Below are 16,333 nucleotides of genomic sequence, written 5' to 3'. Positions count from 1 at the left end.
ACCCTGTGAGCCAGTGGGGAGAGCTAACATCAGAGCTTCACACCAGTCGCACCTCCTTTTAAATCTACTAACAAGATAAAGAATAATTTGAGTACATTAGCTACATGGCTTTTTACATTTCATTTAGACATTTCAACTTAATTCTTTCTTCCCTGTCATCCCTTCTTTTCCCATGTTTGTTATTTCCCCTTTCTTTCCCATTATTCCTTTTCTTTACTTATGGCTCAAGTGGAGCTGCACTGTTTGCATGATATTATTATCTCAGAGAAGTTGTCACGGTGTGAACATGCTGTCACTGAACCTGACTCACTGAAAGCTGACACCATAACCTGTGTGTGTGCGTGTGTGGTGTCTATGTGCACGCGCATTCATGTGTATGAACCAAATGTGTCACTACTGCATGTCTTTTAGCCAATAACACCTTCTGTCTGTTTGGCAGTCATACACCTGTTAGAACTGGTTATATCAAACTGTCACACACACATATATACAGATAGTCCTCTCCAATCTTATTTTCCATCTGTTGTCTGATCGATTGACGAGTTCAGACACAGCAGGGGTAGATATGTCCCCCTGAGCTGTTACCGTGGTGACGGAGGACCCCGCCCCAGGTCAGGCTGTCACTAGCTCCCATCCTGCCGCTTCTCTGTTCCATGTATCTACAATTAGACCATGTTAGGACAGATTTGTGTTTTCTTATAGCTTACACCTGCTCTTTGTGTTTGCATATATATGAAAACAAAAGGAACTGGCAACACTTCTCTTTCACTTTTCAGCAAGCCTTTGTTCTACAAATCAAACAAAGTGAAACATGAATATGTAAGTTAATAAGATGAAGACAGAGTATCTGCTTTGTGACATTTAAATGGCATCCTCAGAGTTAAAGAGGTATTTTAGCTGTGATTCTGAATTAAGTCAGTGAATAATGACATAAGAACATTGACCGTCTAACAAGCTCTGTCCCTGTATTCTCTCCCCTCTGTGTGTGTCTCTCTCCGTTCTCCTTGCCTTTATAAAGGAGCTGAGTGGGTTGTGAAACAAAGACTTTGAGGGTTTTATGCAGTCCAGTCTGCTGTCTGATTAGAGAAGATGAGGTGCTACACTGAGATGAACGACGTTCAGATGTTAGCTGGAACTCAAGTCAAATTAAATTCAGTTCAGGTACTGGTGGAAGTTACCAAAACTGAAAAGGGGCTTCAGCTGAAATTCAAAAGAACATTTTTCAATTCGGAACTGGCAATTTCTCTTCACAAATTGAATTTCAGGCAGAGAGGCGTTTTTTCAGAATTTAATTTATACATATATATTAGTTTTCATTCTGAAATTTGTTCCTGCAGAATGAAAAACAGGGGGAACGTGGTCTTCCTACAACTTAAGTTATTACTGAATCTTCCCAGATGGACCTCAAAATCAAATTACAGATCAAATATTTAAAGTGGGGGAAGCTAACATACAAACACCACAGTGGTTTCATTACAACTTACATTATGATTGTCAGTGTGATTTCTATCCATCCTTTAATCCTACCTGCTTATCATGTTAAGGGATCCAGGGGGGCTGGAGTCTATCCCAGCTGTCATTGGACAAGAGGAGGGGTACACCCTGGACAGGTCACCAGTCTATCTCAGGGACAACACAGAGAGACATACACAGACAGACAACCATTGGCACTCACATTCACGCCTATGGGCAATTTCGAGTTCAATTAACCTAACATGTACAGTATGTCTTTGGTGTGTGGGAGGAAACTGGAATACCCAGAGGAAACCAAAAGAAGCAAGGCCATTCAAACCAGGGATCTTTTAGCTATGTTTTTAAAGAATACAGTGTCTTCTAAGAACTGTGAGAATCATCCATCAGTGTTGTTGACAAGAGAAACCTGTGTGCGCTGTTGCAGCCACAGTTTATTGGCAAATACTGTTATTGCATTACACAGTCCACAAACGGGGAGTCTGTAGCAGAACTAATTTGGAGAAATTGTTTTTTGGTGATGATGCTAAGCTAACACCACTGTCTCCTCTCTTTACCTAGTTATAGGCCAAGGATGCTGAGTATTATTAGAGCAAGTGCCTCTGACAAGTAGCTAGATTGAATGAAGTAGTGTCCAGAGGGGAGGGATGTTAAGTGCACCAAAGAGATAAACTCAAGTGACTGCAGGTAGTTTGAAATATCTAGAGTTTAATCCTATGCGGCCCAGTGTGCTGAATCATTAGTGGCAGCAAATGAAGTAAAATTAAAGAAAGGAATTCATCAAGAGATAATTTTAATTTAGACAAGTAAAACAATAAAACCTCACTTACCCTCAGTCCTTATTCTGTGCTGGGTGGCTCTGTGGCACTAGATAACCACTGAGATTAGCTGAAGTCTGGATGCAGAAACTATGGCTGTCATATTGCATACTTTAGATTGTTATCTAGATAATTATCGGCCCAGACCTATAGAAAACCCCCTTTAAACTCTGCAATAATCTGGCTTAGGTCAAGAATTACATCATTAAATGTTGTTTGCATCCATCAACCATAAATTACTATTATATCTGATTTTTAAAGCAGTACTGTACAGTATAAGCAGCTGATTTTTACTAAGTCTATTGCTATAAATACTAAATGTAGGTGACAGAAAGATTTTTTGCTACACATGGTTTTCTCTGGACACAATGTTTTGTCAGTGTCACCAAAGAGTCGGTGCTGAAGTAGAGTCACTGTCAGAGTTATGTCATTGCCAACAAGCAGCATGTTTCATTTGGCTTTGATTAATTGTCTGCAAGACACGGAAACAAAGCACCAAGCCAAAATCTTTTCACCTTTATTTCTATTAATTACAAAAAATATTACTGTAGTGTATACACACATATACATGAAAAGAATGCATTTGATGTAGTATCTCATAGGAAAAAAACACATTTAAAATCCCTCCTGAGATTCAGAAATATGCTTCTCAAGACTGAAAAAAATGTTTTTGATTAAATACACAGCCAGCACAGCCAACATAGTGTGCAGAGCAGAAACATTTGATTTAATTATTTTAGTTTGCTTGAGAACAATCAGCAGTATAATTTGCTGTGACATGCAAAATATAACACAAACCCACATAAAATACCAGATATGCTTGGCTAAAATTTAGAAAAGTGTGTATTAAATTATTCACATCTGGAACATCTGGGATATTTAAATGTAATGTTAAGGTGCAAGAAAATAAAACACAAGCACCCGTGGATTTTAATATTTCTGAGTGTGAGCATTAAAATGCTTCGGTAAACTGTTGTTGAAAAAGAATATATATATTGTATGATATTACCAGGATATGTGGATAAAACAATTTCTAAACCTTAAAGTTAATTAAACATCAATAAAGGAGAAATTTCTGTATTTAAGAGGTTTTCAGTTTGTTTTATATTTTCTAAATCATTGTTAATTCAGCAAAGTTTTTATCTAGTATTTATCCATACACATACTACATAGAGGCACTTGAGTTGTAACATTATGTAACGCTGTTGCTTTGTGTGCTGTATGTGAACTTTTGTGACCTAGAAAAAGTTAGTGTGTCAATGACTATCTGTCTCACTTTCTCTCCACCAGTGTTTCTTTTCCAACAAAAGGCTAAATAATTTATCCAGATTAATCATTCATTCTGGCCAAAGAGCAAATATTTATACTATACATAAGCCAATATAGAAACTGATATTTGATTCACATACTGAAAAGCCACATGTCACAGGAGCAGTCACGTTTGATTTTGTGCAATACTGTGAGGGTCTTAAGTGTGAATGTAGAGGGATCACTGTTTTAGTTGTTGTGAGTGTGTTTGAGAGAGAGTGTGAGAGAAAAGAGAGAGAGTGAAAAGGACAGGGGGGAGGAGGGGAGTTAAAAATGAGAGAGTACTCTGTGGGAGGTAGAGAGGCTTACATCAACTAAACCAACCAGAACAGCACTGTAGGAGTTGCTCCACACAATTCCTTATTCTGTCAAGACAGTCCTCTGTACACACACTCACACAACCCACCCTCCTTTGTACTGTGGGCTTCCAAAGCAGTTATTTTAATATATTGAAAATTCTCCAGAATCACTCTTCATGAAGTGGAAATGTGTTTTTTTGTATACAAATAAATAAATACTGTGACTGTAGGCACAAAACTCCAAAGGAAAAGTTCACCACTTTGTGGTAGGATCATCTACTTCATCATCACAACTGGTTGGACACCAGTTGTGTAGTGACTTTAATAGAATAGACTGATCATTAATGTGATTATTAAGACTTTCACTTTTGTTGCACTGATTAATTTAGCCATCTGCTTTTTAAGGTTTATATGAGGTTTTCTGCACATAAACAGTTCTTTATGTGAAGGTAATGTCATCCTCTTGCCCTTTACACTATACAGTTTAAGCAGACCATTTACGTGTAATATGCAGTCATCCTTATCTAGTATGTCAGTCCATCCATCCATCTGTTATCTGTAACCACTTATCATGTTGAGGGGCGCAGGGGGGCTGGAGCCTATTCAAGCCATTATTAGGCGAGAGGCAGGGTACATCCTGGACAGGTCACCAGTCTATCTCAGGAACAACACAAAGAGACACACAGACAGACAACCATTCACACTCACATTGAGACCTGACCATGTCTTTGGACTGTGGGAGGAAACTGTGGTACACAAAGGAAACCCCAAGAAACACAGGGAATAACATGCAAACTACACACAAAGGCAGCAGTTTACCAGGATTCAAAACGGGGACCCTCTAGTTTTGAGGCAGCAGCCCTAACCACTCCACCCCCGTACTGCCCACTATGTCAGTATTGTATTCTAAATAGGTTATTTAATTATTTACAGATCAGTGGTTCTCAGCCTGTTTTAGCTTATAACTGTATTATTAGAAAGAAAGTCCTCGGAATATTGTTTCACACAATAATCGTAAAGGTCATAGAAATTTAAGCTAAATATTTGTCTATGAACTATCAAAATGATCTTGCACCCCCCAAACTGAGGAACTGTGGTGTAAATAACACATCCTGTACGATTAATATTATTACAACCATCAGGTGCATTTGCATCATATTAGCGGCTTGACAGTGAAATGGAGCATAAGTCACAATGTTATGCATATCACAGCATGGGGTTGTCACGACAGATTTGTCATGCACAAGGGACCTGTCAGTTCTGCAGGGTATGTCATTGTTACTCACTTATCATGGCTGAACACTCTGACCGGGGCATCAGCTCAGTTGACCACAGTGTTTTTTCACATATATGCGAGAAACAATGTACTATGTGTTTTTCTGTGTGACAGCTCCTGATCACTAAAAGGGACTTTTTTAACTTGTAGATTTACCAGCCAATTGATGTGTGTTGTCTCGGGCATTATTGAAGTGTTTATAAAGTGGGCCTTATGGGCCTAACCCAACATAAACAGCAAACCGATAAACTAATAGTCGAGAGCTATGGAGAAGGGAAACAAATTACACACAGGAACTAATTGTCTGCCAAATTGTTAATTTGTGCCAAATAAGCCACGTGTTGTGCTTCCCTCGGCTGAAGTAAAACTCCCTGTTTCTGTCACCTTCCTTGTGTCCATCATATTGGCAGTGCAGATGACCAGACGGCTGTAATGTGCAGCATAGCTGTCACAGTGATGACTGTGACCCCTGTGATTGAGGCAAGTGTACGCTATGTAATGGTTTTTAAAATCCAATAAACATTCAAGGAGAGTTCTTGTGTAGCATTAGCCAGCAAATGCTATTGTTTTTGTATAAGATCCAAAAACAAGTATAGGCAAGTATTAAAGAGGAGAGGGGAAGTGAGCAGGAAGCCTGGCCTCTTAAATTCAGTTAGTTTTCCTTTAGACTAGACTGGTACACCTTACAGGCAGGACTAAAATAAATCAGCAAGCTCGCAACTCATACTGCAAATTAGGTGACATATATGTGATGCAATTTGACGCTATACAGTCACATTGGTAAAACGTAGAATTAATTGTCAAAAAGTCAGCTAAACCAACCAGCAGTTAAGTTACCTAATGTTTTTGTCATCATTCAGCACCATGGACAGCTCCAAACAGCTGCACACGTATTTGCACTTTTTCTGCAGTTTTGAAATAAATAATTTGAGGATAATTTACGATTATTATTATTATCATCATTTATAGCATGTGTACATTTACAGCAAGACTGACTTTCACCTGAGGTAAAGTGCAAATATTTTTGCAACACATTTGAGTCCACTTTGAAAAAAAATCCATTTTACATCACAAATTTAGCGAACATCTGTTAACTGAGCCTTCTTAAGCAGTTTATCTCTTATCTTTATTTACAGAATTTAGCACCAACTACCTTTGCTCCATTAGCATGAGAGTAATACTGACTTACAGAATCCAGCCCAAGACACAGAAACATTTTTATCCTAACTGTTGTAATATCTGGTGCTTCGGCCTTTTTTTAAAGAACCTAAAAAGCCAACAAAATTCAAAATGGCACTGATTAAAAATGTCTCTCTGCCAATAGAAATTAATTTTTGTTGCCTTAGTTGGACATTTAGAGCAGCCCACTCTTCCTTACCCTCCTTACCTCTACAGGCGATCATTATAGGAAAAAAGGGCCCAGGACATCCACCGAATAATATAGGACTAAATGTGGAAGCCTATTTTAGACCTTTCATCCCCTTGTCTCCATAACAACTAAAGAGTAGCAAGGACTGACTAATGGTCTGAAGAATGATGGAGAGATGGAGAAAGTATGGGAGGAAATGACAGGAGGCAGTGGAAGGGGGGATTTGGAGAAAGAGAAAAGACAAAATAGAAAGAAGCAAAGTGTTGTTGAAGTGAGGTTTGAGGTGAAAAAGGAAGTGAGCAAAAAATCCAAAGTGGAAGAGTTAAAGGTGTGAAATCTCATGAAGATGCTTCTATTTTTATATTTGTGTGGATGATGAGTTATTTTAGTCTTTTTCCTCTTCTCTCTACTCCACTCACACTTTTCTCTTATTCTTTTGTCACTTAATTAAATCACATGACTAAATGGCAGGAATTATTCTCACCGCTCGATGCTATTGGGCATGCTATTGGGTCTGTGCTGTTTAAGTATACAATAGTTGTCAAGCAAATTGCTGCACATAAATATCGTTCTTTGACACTGAAGTCACAAGTAAATGAGTAATGAGTTTCACCCCTTTGTCATTTGTACCTTGTAAATACCTACGTTTTTCTTACATAGTGTATGTTGCTGCCTTCATTTTTCATTATGCTTCTTGATCAAAGTGAATGTTATTATTTAGCATGCTGCTTTTATTTGGTCAGAAGAGAAGTTAGCCCTTAGTCTCAAGTGCAGAAAACAAAAAGTTGAATGTAATTAATCTCTTGATGTCATAGTCTTAAGAGAAAATGTGGTGTAAAGGAAGTCTCAACTGCTTTAGCTGTTCCACTGCTGTCTTTCACTCAGTAGGTATCCATGTAAAAAGGGAGTAAATGTGCGCTCAGGTCAGAGTAAGAGTCGAAGGTGCAAGTGTAATTGAGAAGGAGTTTCAAATATTGGTGTGAGAAGGGAAAGCTGTAAGAAGAAATATTAAGGGAATAAGAGCTGTGTGTGATGTTGTGGAGGTAAAAAGAGAAAAGGAAAGCAGAAGGGCAGACTAATGAGGAAGCTTGGTGAACGTTTACCAGACGTTGTGTTTTTTTCCTCATCGGCCTCAGAGGTGAAGGCCATAGAGGTATATTCACAGGGATAGGGGAAGGAGAATAGAACAAACATAAAAAACAAAGTAAAGATGGAAGGATTCTGGCTCTGTGTAGAAGGCCAAAGGGTTGATGTGTTTGCGATGTGTCTGTGTGTGTCCGCGCATGTGTTTGTCCGTGAGCTTCATTTCTCCCCAGCCTAAAGGTGTCCTGCCTTCCCCTGATGGAGCTCCTTTCTTTGTTCTCCTCCTAAATAGCAGTTGTCACAGGCATCCTCCCACACACAGGGAAACAGCCAAAGCCCCAAATACATCCTCGTTGTTTTCTGTGTTTTTCCTTCCTGCTACAGACCCTCATGTCCTCGCACTTCATATCTGAGCATTGCAGCCATATTCCCACACTGTGTGTGATGGCCTTAATGTGTTTGTGTGTGTGTGAGTTCCCTTTTTAAAACAGCTCCGCACATCTTATAAAGCGTCAAATTGTTGCATTTATGTGCATCATCTGCAAGACCATGACAATTCTGCTCTGTCTGCTGTTTGTGTGGGATTTCTTTTTGGACACTTGTTTAGGATCCTGGCTGCAGCAGGAGCACACATGAACATCTCAGTAGACTTGAGGACCCTGAGGGCAGTCAGAGTGCTTCGACCCCTAAAACTGGTCTCAGGAATCCCTAGTAAGTATCAAAAATATCATATCAGTAGGTATTTATAGTAGTAGTGACCTAGTTTTCTCTGTTCTTTCCACCAATTTGCAAAAAAGCAGTGTTCTGACCTAACTGTAATTGTATACAGTATATCTTTACTTGGTTTGGTGGCAGGTTTTACTAGTGTTTACTAAGTTAATTCTGCCTGTCCCTCTGTGTGCTCTGCATCCAGGTCTGCAGATAGTTCTGAAGTCTATAATGAAGGCAATGGTCCCTCTGCTGCAGATCGGCCTGCTGTTGTTTTTTGCAATCCTCATGTTCGCTATTATTGGCTTGGAGTTTTACAGCGGCAAACTGCACTACACCTGCACAACGCAGCCAGGAATACTCGGTATAAAAACAATTATTGTGTATCTTTCTATGTTATGGGTACACTCTACTACACACCAAACCCACACTACCAGCATATTTCATCCAGTATATTCATAAATGTGCTAATCTTTATACATGTGTCATTATGTAGTACAGTGAACGATGTGCACATATTTAAACTCAAACATATAAATTGACCAATGAATGACCTCTTGGACTAAAGTAGTTCATGTTTTCAGTTTTTTCTACACAGTTTTTTTTTGTTACGTGTAAGTCAGAAAGTTAAAGTTACTAAATGCAACTTAAGCCAGACCTAGAAATACTCTTGAAATCAATCCACTCTGCCTAGCCCGGCTCGCCCTCTCCATGCTCAGCTATAGTATGGGGCCTGGTGGCTAAGGTAGAACATTGGGTTGAGATGCAGAAGGCCGTGAGTTTGAATCCCACCCCACCATGTGTGGCCACATTCTGCTGTGGCGAACCCTGAAGGGATAAGTGGAAAGCCACTGATCAAATTACAATAAAGGAGAATGCTGCCGTATTTGTTACTCAAGCAGAAAATCTCTGCTTGGTCAGAAGGGCAGGCCTCACTTTTAGAAATTTTAGAAATACACATCTCTGCACTGTAGCAGCACGTTGGTGGAGTGGTTAGCGCTGCCACTTCACAACTAGAAGGGGGAGTTTGCATGTTCTCCCTGTGCCTGCGTCACTTTCCTCACACAGTCTCAAAACATGCAACCCTCTGTCCTGTTGCTGGTGCTGTTCTGTGAGTCTGACTTAACTAGAGGCATAGGCAGCACCTCTCTACAAAGGGGTGCATTTTCTTATTTATTTCTACTAAAAGAAAAGTTATATTCTGCACATACACACATACACACCCACATACCCACATGCATCCACTGAATCAAAGGGCTTCAATTGTGATGTTAGCCAATAGTGACATCCTGTTATTACTGTTATTCAGAATATTTTATTTATCTAAAGCCCATATCTAATTTGAATTACATTACACAACAGGAAATTGTCTCTGCCACACACTGATGGCATGGATGCCACAAAGGCGAGCAATTTGTAGAGAGGACCTAAAATGGTTGTGAATAATGCATAACACATTTTACCACGGTTTTTGACAACACAGAGTCACAGAACTTAAAAGAAAAAGACGGAACTATTTTATTACTGTTTATTGAGTATTGTATGTGTTTTCATGTGTCGTGTATATTTACACTGACATAGTAACAAACGCACAAATGCAAATAAAGAATGGTGTGCCAGGCTGCAGCTGGAGACTCGATTAAACCAGAAGCATTGTCCTTTGTAATTAAACCAACAATATGTTGCCGTACAATGATTCATTGTACATTCACAGCTGTCATTAACCTCCAGGCTGCTACCATCACAGTAAAGCTGAATGGACAGTTAGATAACACAGACTGAAGTGAGTTTTTTTCCGTCGTTGGACGGTCAATCACTGATCAGACAAACACTCTGCTTCTTCGCTGCTTGATAGCGAGGTATTGAATGTTCCCTAATTCATTTTTACTGTCCATGAGAAGGGTCTTTCTTGAACCTTTAGCCGGTAAAACATCTTTGTGATCACACAACTGACATATATTGTAGAGCTACAGTACAATAAAAAATCGCATCATTGCTGAGATTGTTATACTTAATTAATGCCAGGGAACATTACAGTTCATTCAACAGGGGTGATCTGTTGTTTGTTGATGTAATGTACTGCTTTTCTTTTTATGCACTTTCTGTTCAGAAAACGAGACTGTGTCTGACTTCGAGTTCCCATGTGGTGTGCGTCAGTGTCCAGCTAAATACACTTGCACCGATACCTGGATTGGCCCTAATGATGGTATCACCCAGTTCGACAACATCCTTTTTGCTGTCCTCACTGTCTTCCAGTGCATCACCATGGAGGGATGGACAACTGTACTCTACAATGTAGGACAGCACACACACATGCAACACATGCAACTGATGGTTTGCGAGTGGATGTCTGCAACCCTTGTATTCTCCTGTCCTTTGAGCCATCTGTCTCTGGATGAAGAATGTGTGGAGGGAGGTTACTGGGTTACTGCAGAGTGCAGTGCGGATACATGTTTTGCTCTGAGCTTGCCATTTTTATTCCATCTATCCTGAGAAACTCCTGCAGCAAGCTTCATGGCCTGAATAGAGATTAGACAGCCAGTCTGCTTGTCATGAAATCTCATGGAATTTGAGCTGGAATGAATAAATGTGTAAACCTCTGCTATGCACTATATTAGCATGAAAGGGAGTTCTTTTGCAGTTTGTTCACTAATAACTCGAAATACAAAGTAAATATGTGATTTCTATATCAGGAGGACATTCTCCTGGTAAAGTTATCAGAAAACTAAGTTTCAACAAATTTTCAACGCTTGAACCGTGTCTCTAGAGGTACTGCTGTTCTTATAGTATAAAAGAAAAAGTCATGTTTGTTTTTATAACAGGAAACAATATACTTCATGCTGCTTCTCACTGAGATGTGCTCAAATAATATGTGTTGAAACAGTAATAATATTTTCTGCTGTAGAGTAACTGTCAGAAGGGGATGAAATGCTGCACTGTGCTTCATGAGCATCTATGTCAGGGAGAAAGAAGCAGGCAGACTCACACAGACATTATGTAGACAGAAAGGCAGGCGGTGGCACCATTTGCTAATTTGATGTAGCTGTTCCTCACATGACCATCCAACAAATCAAGATCAATCATGTTCACCTTTCGCTGCAGCAGAGCAGAATTACTAGCTTCTGTTCAGATAAGAATGAAGTACAAAATCCTGCCACAATAAAAGCTTCTAGCAAAGTGCATTGCAAAAAGCATCATTCTCACAATCTGCAGTCTGACTCTGCGTACATATTTTTTACACTAAAATTCAAAATGTATGGTGCCATCAGAGAAACTTGACGTTTCTAAAAAACAGAAAAAATATATTTTAACATATATTTGGTTGTAGTATTTCCTCAAATATTATTTAATAATAATAATAATAAATAATGTTTTTAAAAGCTTTTACAACCATTGTGTGTCAAGCTCAAGTGATCACTTTTCAAACATATTTAAAGAACAAAACTTTTTCAGGCCCAAACATGCTCTGCATGAAAAGTTGATGTAACAAGGAACACCTGCAATATCCCCAGCCTGGAAATACCCATCAACAAGAAAGAGAAGTTTTTTTATTCTTATTTAAATTACTTCTTCCGATATATTTTTGTACTTAATGTGGCCAAGTAAAATTGCCAACCAACAAAATATGTCAAAACAGCACAACAATCACAGAATTAAATACAGAGACATTTTTTCCAGTTTTTCTTTGTTTTTCTTTTTACTTCTCAGGAAAGCACCAATCCACAGCACACGCTCAAGCTCACAAACTGCTGGGCTAGGGTGTAATTTGCGGTCAGCTGCCTGCTCTTTCAGTTTTTATTGAGATGGATGAAGGCAGACGATTTGCCAGAATGATTGTGTTATGTTGTCTAAAGTGATGCTGAATGAGCTTTGCATATGAACAGGGAGGGGCAGAGGAAGGAGAGGGATGACATTCTGTTAGTGTGCTGCTGAAATAGGACTGCTGACCATAAAGAATGACTGTAATAATAATGTTTACTGTTGTCGGTATATACACAATTACGCAACTACAGTGTAGTCAGACACACTAAAGAAGTCTTTTTCTCGTTGCATGAATACAGTGGAGTAAATAAGAAAACAAAAGTTGTAAAGCAGCAGTTATGTACACTTCCCCAGGTCTAAGCAGAGATGCAGTTAGGTGCTTCTATTTTAGCTTCGTACAGTAGCTGCTCACTGAATACCTCCACTCTCCTCCACACTCCTTCTATGAGGCTGCAGCAGATCAATACTCATGATGTGTCTGTTCGGTGTCCTGCCCGAACTCTGGCTTGAATGCTCAGCAGCCACTTTAAAACCTACACTTGTGTATTTCTGTTTTATAACTCAATGGCAGCAAAAGTTGATCCAGCCTGACTTGATTTTACTAAATTTAAACTTTTAGCTGTTGTTGTTTTCTAATGTTTCAGACTGATGATGCTTTGGGCCCCAGCTGGAACTGGCTCTACTTCATCCCCCTCATCATTATCGGTTCTTTTTTTGTTCTGAACCTGGTGCTGGGAGTCCTCTCTGGGTAGGTTTACTTTTTTGTCAAATTACTATGCAAATTAATTTTAAAATCCTCAAGGTTTAGGTTTTTTTTGTAAAACTAGTGGTGATTTACTGTCTTTCACCTAGATAATAGACACGTGTATACCACGTCCCTTTCATTTGCATTTTCGAAACCTAAAAAGTGAAATAACATCATATTCACTAGGTATTTATGTTCAGGTGGTCGCCAGTCATAATTAATACATCTCTGATGTGTAACAAATGGAAAACCTACTGTTAAAGGTATATAAAGTTTTTTCCTCCAGTATAACACTTTATTCACAGACATGACTCTATTTAAGGAATCTTGGAACAACCTCACACATCACTCAGGAGAAGACAAGATAGCTCAAAGCATTTGGTGAATAAACCATGTTGCTCTGATGAAGAGCTGTGCGCCATGTTTTTAGTTTGATGGATCGGTACTAGAGCTCACACAGGTCCACACCTTGATGTGTATGGATTCTCAAAGTAAGAAATTGTGTGTACATACCTGCACATGGTATTATAGGTAATTAGAATTCACAACCTGTTGATATGGTCGACATTACAATTTTACCTCTTAGTGGGCAACTTTATGGAGACATATTGGTGAGGCCTTTGAAATCACTTAACACTGGCAAACACTGCACACCAACTCTGAAGGTTCGAGGGTTTGGGCATCCCAACCTTTAAATATTGACAATAGATTTGGTTTAATATTAATCTTAGTCTTTTTGGCTTTTGTTAGTTTTACAGACATCCAACCTAATTTATGGTCATTGGTAAGAAACAATTTTAGTAAATGTGAGATGCTTCTTAAAAACAACAGTACAACAGGACAAGTGGCATCTTTTAAACAGGCAATATTTTTTATAATACTTGTCCTTCGAATGCATCCTACTGTATGAAATGGGCTACAACTATAGAGTCAGCTAGTTTTACAATCGTGCTAATTTAGTATCCCTGCAAGCTAGACGTGAGCCAGACAATACACTGGAACTGGCTTCTTCACTTAGTGGTAGTGGCAGGCACACTAGCAAGATAAACCCTGTTGTTTCAGTACATGCTGTCAAAGTCTATAAAAGTTAATTAGATTTACAGAAAGGTTAATTGGGGATCCATTGTCATTATCTCCACAGTCAAACAGGAGAGACAGTCCTCGCATCTCCTCTGTTCTCCGACAGCAATGGCAGCAAAATTATTTACCCCAGCAATTGTCACTGTGAGGAATTATACATGAATTTCTGTACCCTCAAAGTGTAAGTAAATGCCATGGTTTGGTTTGCTTCTGCAGGGAATTTGCCAAAGAGCGAGAGAGAGTGGAAAACCGCAGGGCCTTCATGAAACTGAGACGCCAACAACAAATTGAGAGGGAGCTCAACGGTTATCGGGCCTGGATCGACAGAGCAGGTGGCTGTGCTCCCAGTCAGAGCCCAGGGAGAGCCAAGATTTGGCTCTAGATGAGAAAAGGAAAATCCATATTTCATTTTAAGCTTTAAGGCTAATCCTGTTTTTGGTGGGAAGTAGGACTATCTGATGCAACCTGTTGTCTGTCAGCTGTTTGTTGAGCCACAGTTGAGCTCGAAATATAGTAACAAAAGATGCCAGTATTTTTCTTTCCAGCTGAGCCATCATCTGCTGCTCATTTCTGATCGTACGTTTTCCTTTGCAGAGGAAGTGATGCTTGCTGAGGAGAATAAGAATCCGGGACCTTCTGCCCTCGATGGTAAGAAATTTTTGTTTTACCTTGTTTTGTTGTCTTTCTGCTAGCCTCACATTGCTTTGTCAAATGTGCTTCGTAAAAGCTATTCAGGCATATGCTACTGTAGGATTTGCTGCTTATCTGTCTGTGATTTTAGGGTTGATACAATTTTTAAAACGCAGATATAGGAATGGAAACAGTAAAGTTGAATATCAGTCGGATTTTGCCTTATCGACTATTATAGCATGGCTCAAGAGATGGTAATGTCAGTGAGTCAGTCAGTCCACCATTTTGTTTCAGACTCTAAAAAACTCCTAAATTATACTCCTAAATTTGGGACAAATATTCATGTCATTTTTATGATTATCTGACGTTGTTCAGCTCAAAAGATTCATTTAATATTTCAGTTTTTGACCAAACTAATGACATTCCCATCAACTTCAGCTGCATTTTGTGTTTAGATATAAGCTGCTAGTGTTAACACACACAGTTAAGATGTAGATGGTAAAAATGAATATGTTTGCACTATCATTATGAGAATATTACTACGCTGGGTTATTGTTTCATTAGAAAGCACCTCTGTGCCCACATACATGCAAGAACTTTAGTGACCCCCTGATGTTATTTTGGGCGTCAACTTTAAATCAAAACTTTAGTCTCACATTGGTTTATGACCAAACACTTGATACACTAACCGTGATACCATCCGCAGCTTTTCATTGATGATTAGATTAGTAATTGTAACTTGGTAAATATGCAGTATGTGGGTGGTCAATGCTATGGAAATTCAGTTCAAGTAAAATTGATGTTGTATCTTAACATTAAGCCATACAATGGGAACCAGTGTGTGTGGTCATAAATCCAACTGTGGTATAGCAGAAAGCAGCATTTGGCTCCACTGACAGAAGAACTAGCACTCTTCTTTTAAAATGTCACTGCTAAGCAGGAAAAGGTTGAAAATAGAATGTTTAACTTTGACCCCTACAGCAACAGATACAGTACAATATCATCTCACCTTTGTATTCCACATTGCATTAGCAATGACATCACTAATTCAGCCACTAGACATGACGCATCACACACACCTAAGTGTCTGCTCTGACCCTCTCAACTATACTGTGACCTTTCCTCCTCCCTAAACCAGCAGAGCTTTTATTAAATGTTGATTGATTGGCAGCTCTCAGGAGGCTCCCAGAGTGGAGTACAGGCGATACATATGGTGAGAACCATCCTCTTTTCTGCATTCTCCCTCAGCAACCACTCTATTTGCCGACACACCCGCTCAAATGCACACATACAAACACTTTGACATAAGTAAAGCAGAGAAAGTCCTTCTTCATTTACTGTATGTTTCTGAGCTACAACGTACTGTAGATAGACCCTCTGACACTTTGTAAAGATAAATTGTGTGATGCTATTCTGTAATAAAACAGATAAAAGCTCCGGCTGTTGTGATGAAATTAAATGCGGAAGCTTTTAATTAAAAATAAAGGTGGCACGCTGTGGTTGTCTTAGCGACCACTGATCTGAAAAGGTAGCAGCATGCATGTGTATATGTGTGTGTGTGTTGACAGGACTTGATGTTCCTGTCTTTAGCAAACACTCCTGTGTGTACAAAATGGCAGTAACATATTTGTGTGTCAGTGCGTGTGTTTGATCAGTGGAATAAGTCCCCAAACAAATATTGACCACGTGTAGATCCAGAAATTCCATGGTAGCACAAAGTTGTGAGGGGGGAAGAGGATGAAAGGTAATCATTAACACATAAACACATAAACGCTCATCACACTA

General features: G+C 39.2%; 1 protein-coding gene across 7 annotated transcripts in view; it reads left to right on the top strand.

Moving 5' to 3' along the window:
- LOC137131682 (voltage-dependent R-type calcium channel subunit alpha-1E) overlaps positions 1-16,333 on the top strand; it is a 93,181-nt gene that overhangs the window by 48,072 nt on the left and 28,776 nt on the right. For 5 of the 7 annotated variants that reach the window (XM_067513291.1, XM_067513288.1, XM_067513289.1 and 2 more), the window contains exons 6-12: positions 8,231-8,334; positions 8,537-8,695; positions 10,442-10,626; positions 12,738-12,841; positions 14,135-14,250; positions 14,513-14,566; positions 15,720-15,761. In XM_067513291.1, coding sequence (XP_067369392.1) covers positions 8,231-8,334; positions 8,537-8,695; positions 10,442-10,626; positions 12,738-12,841; positions 14,135-14,250; positions 14,513-14,566; positions 15,720-15,761 — 764 coding nt within the window. The remainder of the gene's footprint in view (positions 1-8,230; positions 8,335-8,536; positions 8,696-10,441; positions 10,627-12,737; positions 12,842-14,134; positions 14,251-14,512; positions 14,567-15,719; positions 15,762-16,333) is intronic. The other 2 variants (XM_067513292.1, XM_067513290.1) reach the window with 1 other exon arrangement.

Source organism: Channa argus, chromosome 8 (genome assembly GCF_033026475.1).
Source record: "Channa argus isolate prfri chromosome 8, Channa argus male v1.0, whole genome shotgun sequence".
In the NCBI taxonomy this organism is placed as follows: Eukaryota; Metazoa; Chordata; class Actinopteri; order Anabantiformes; family Channidae; genus Channa; species Channa argus.
This window is presented reverse-complemented; position numbering and strand designations above follow the sequence as displayed.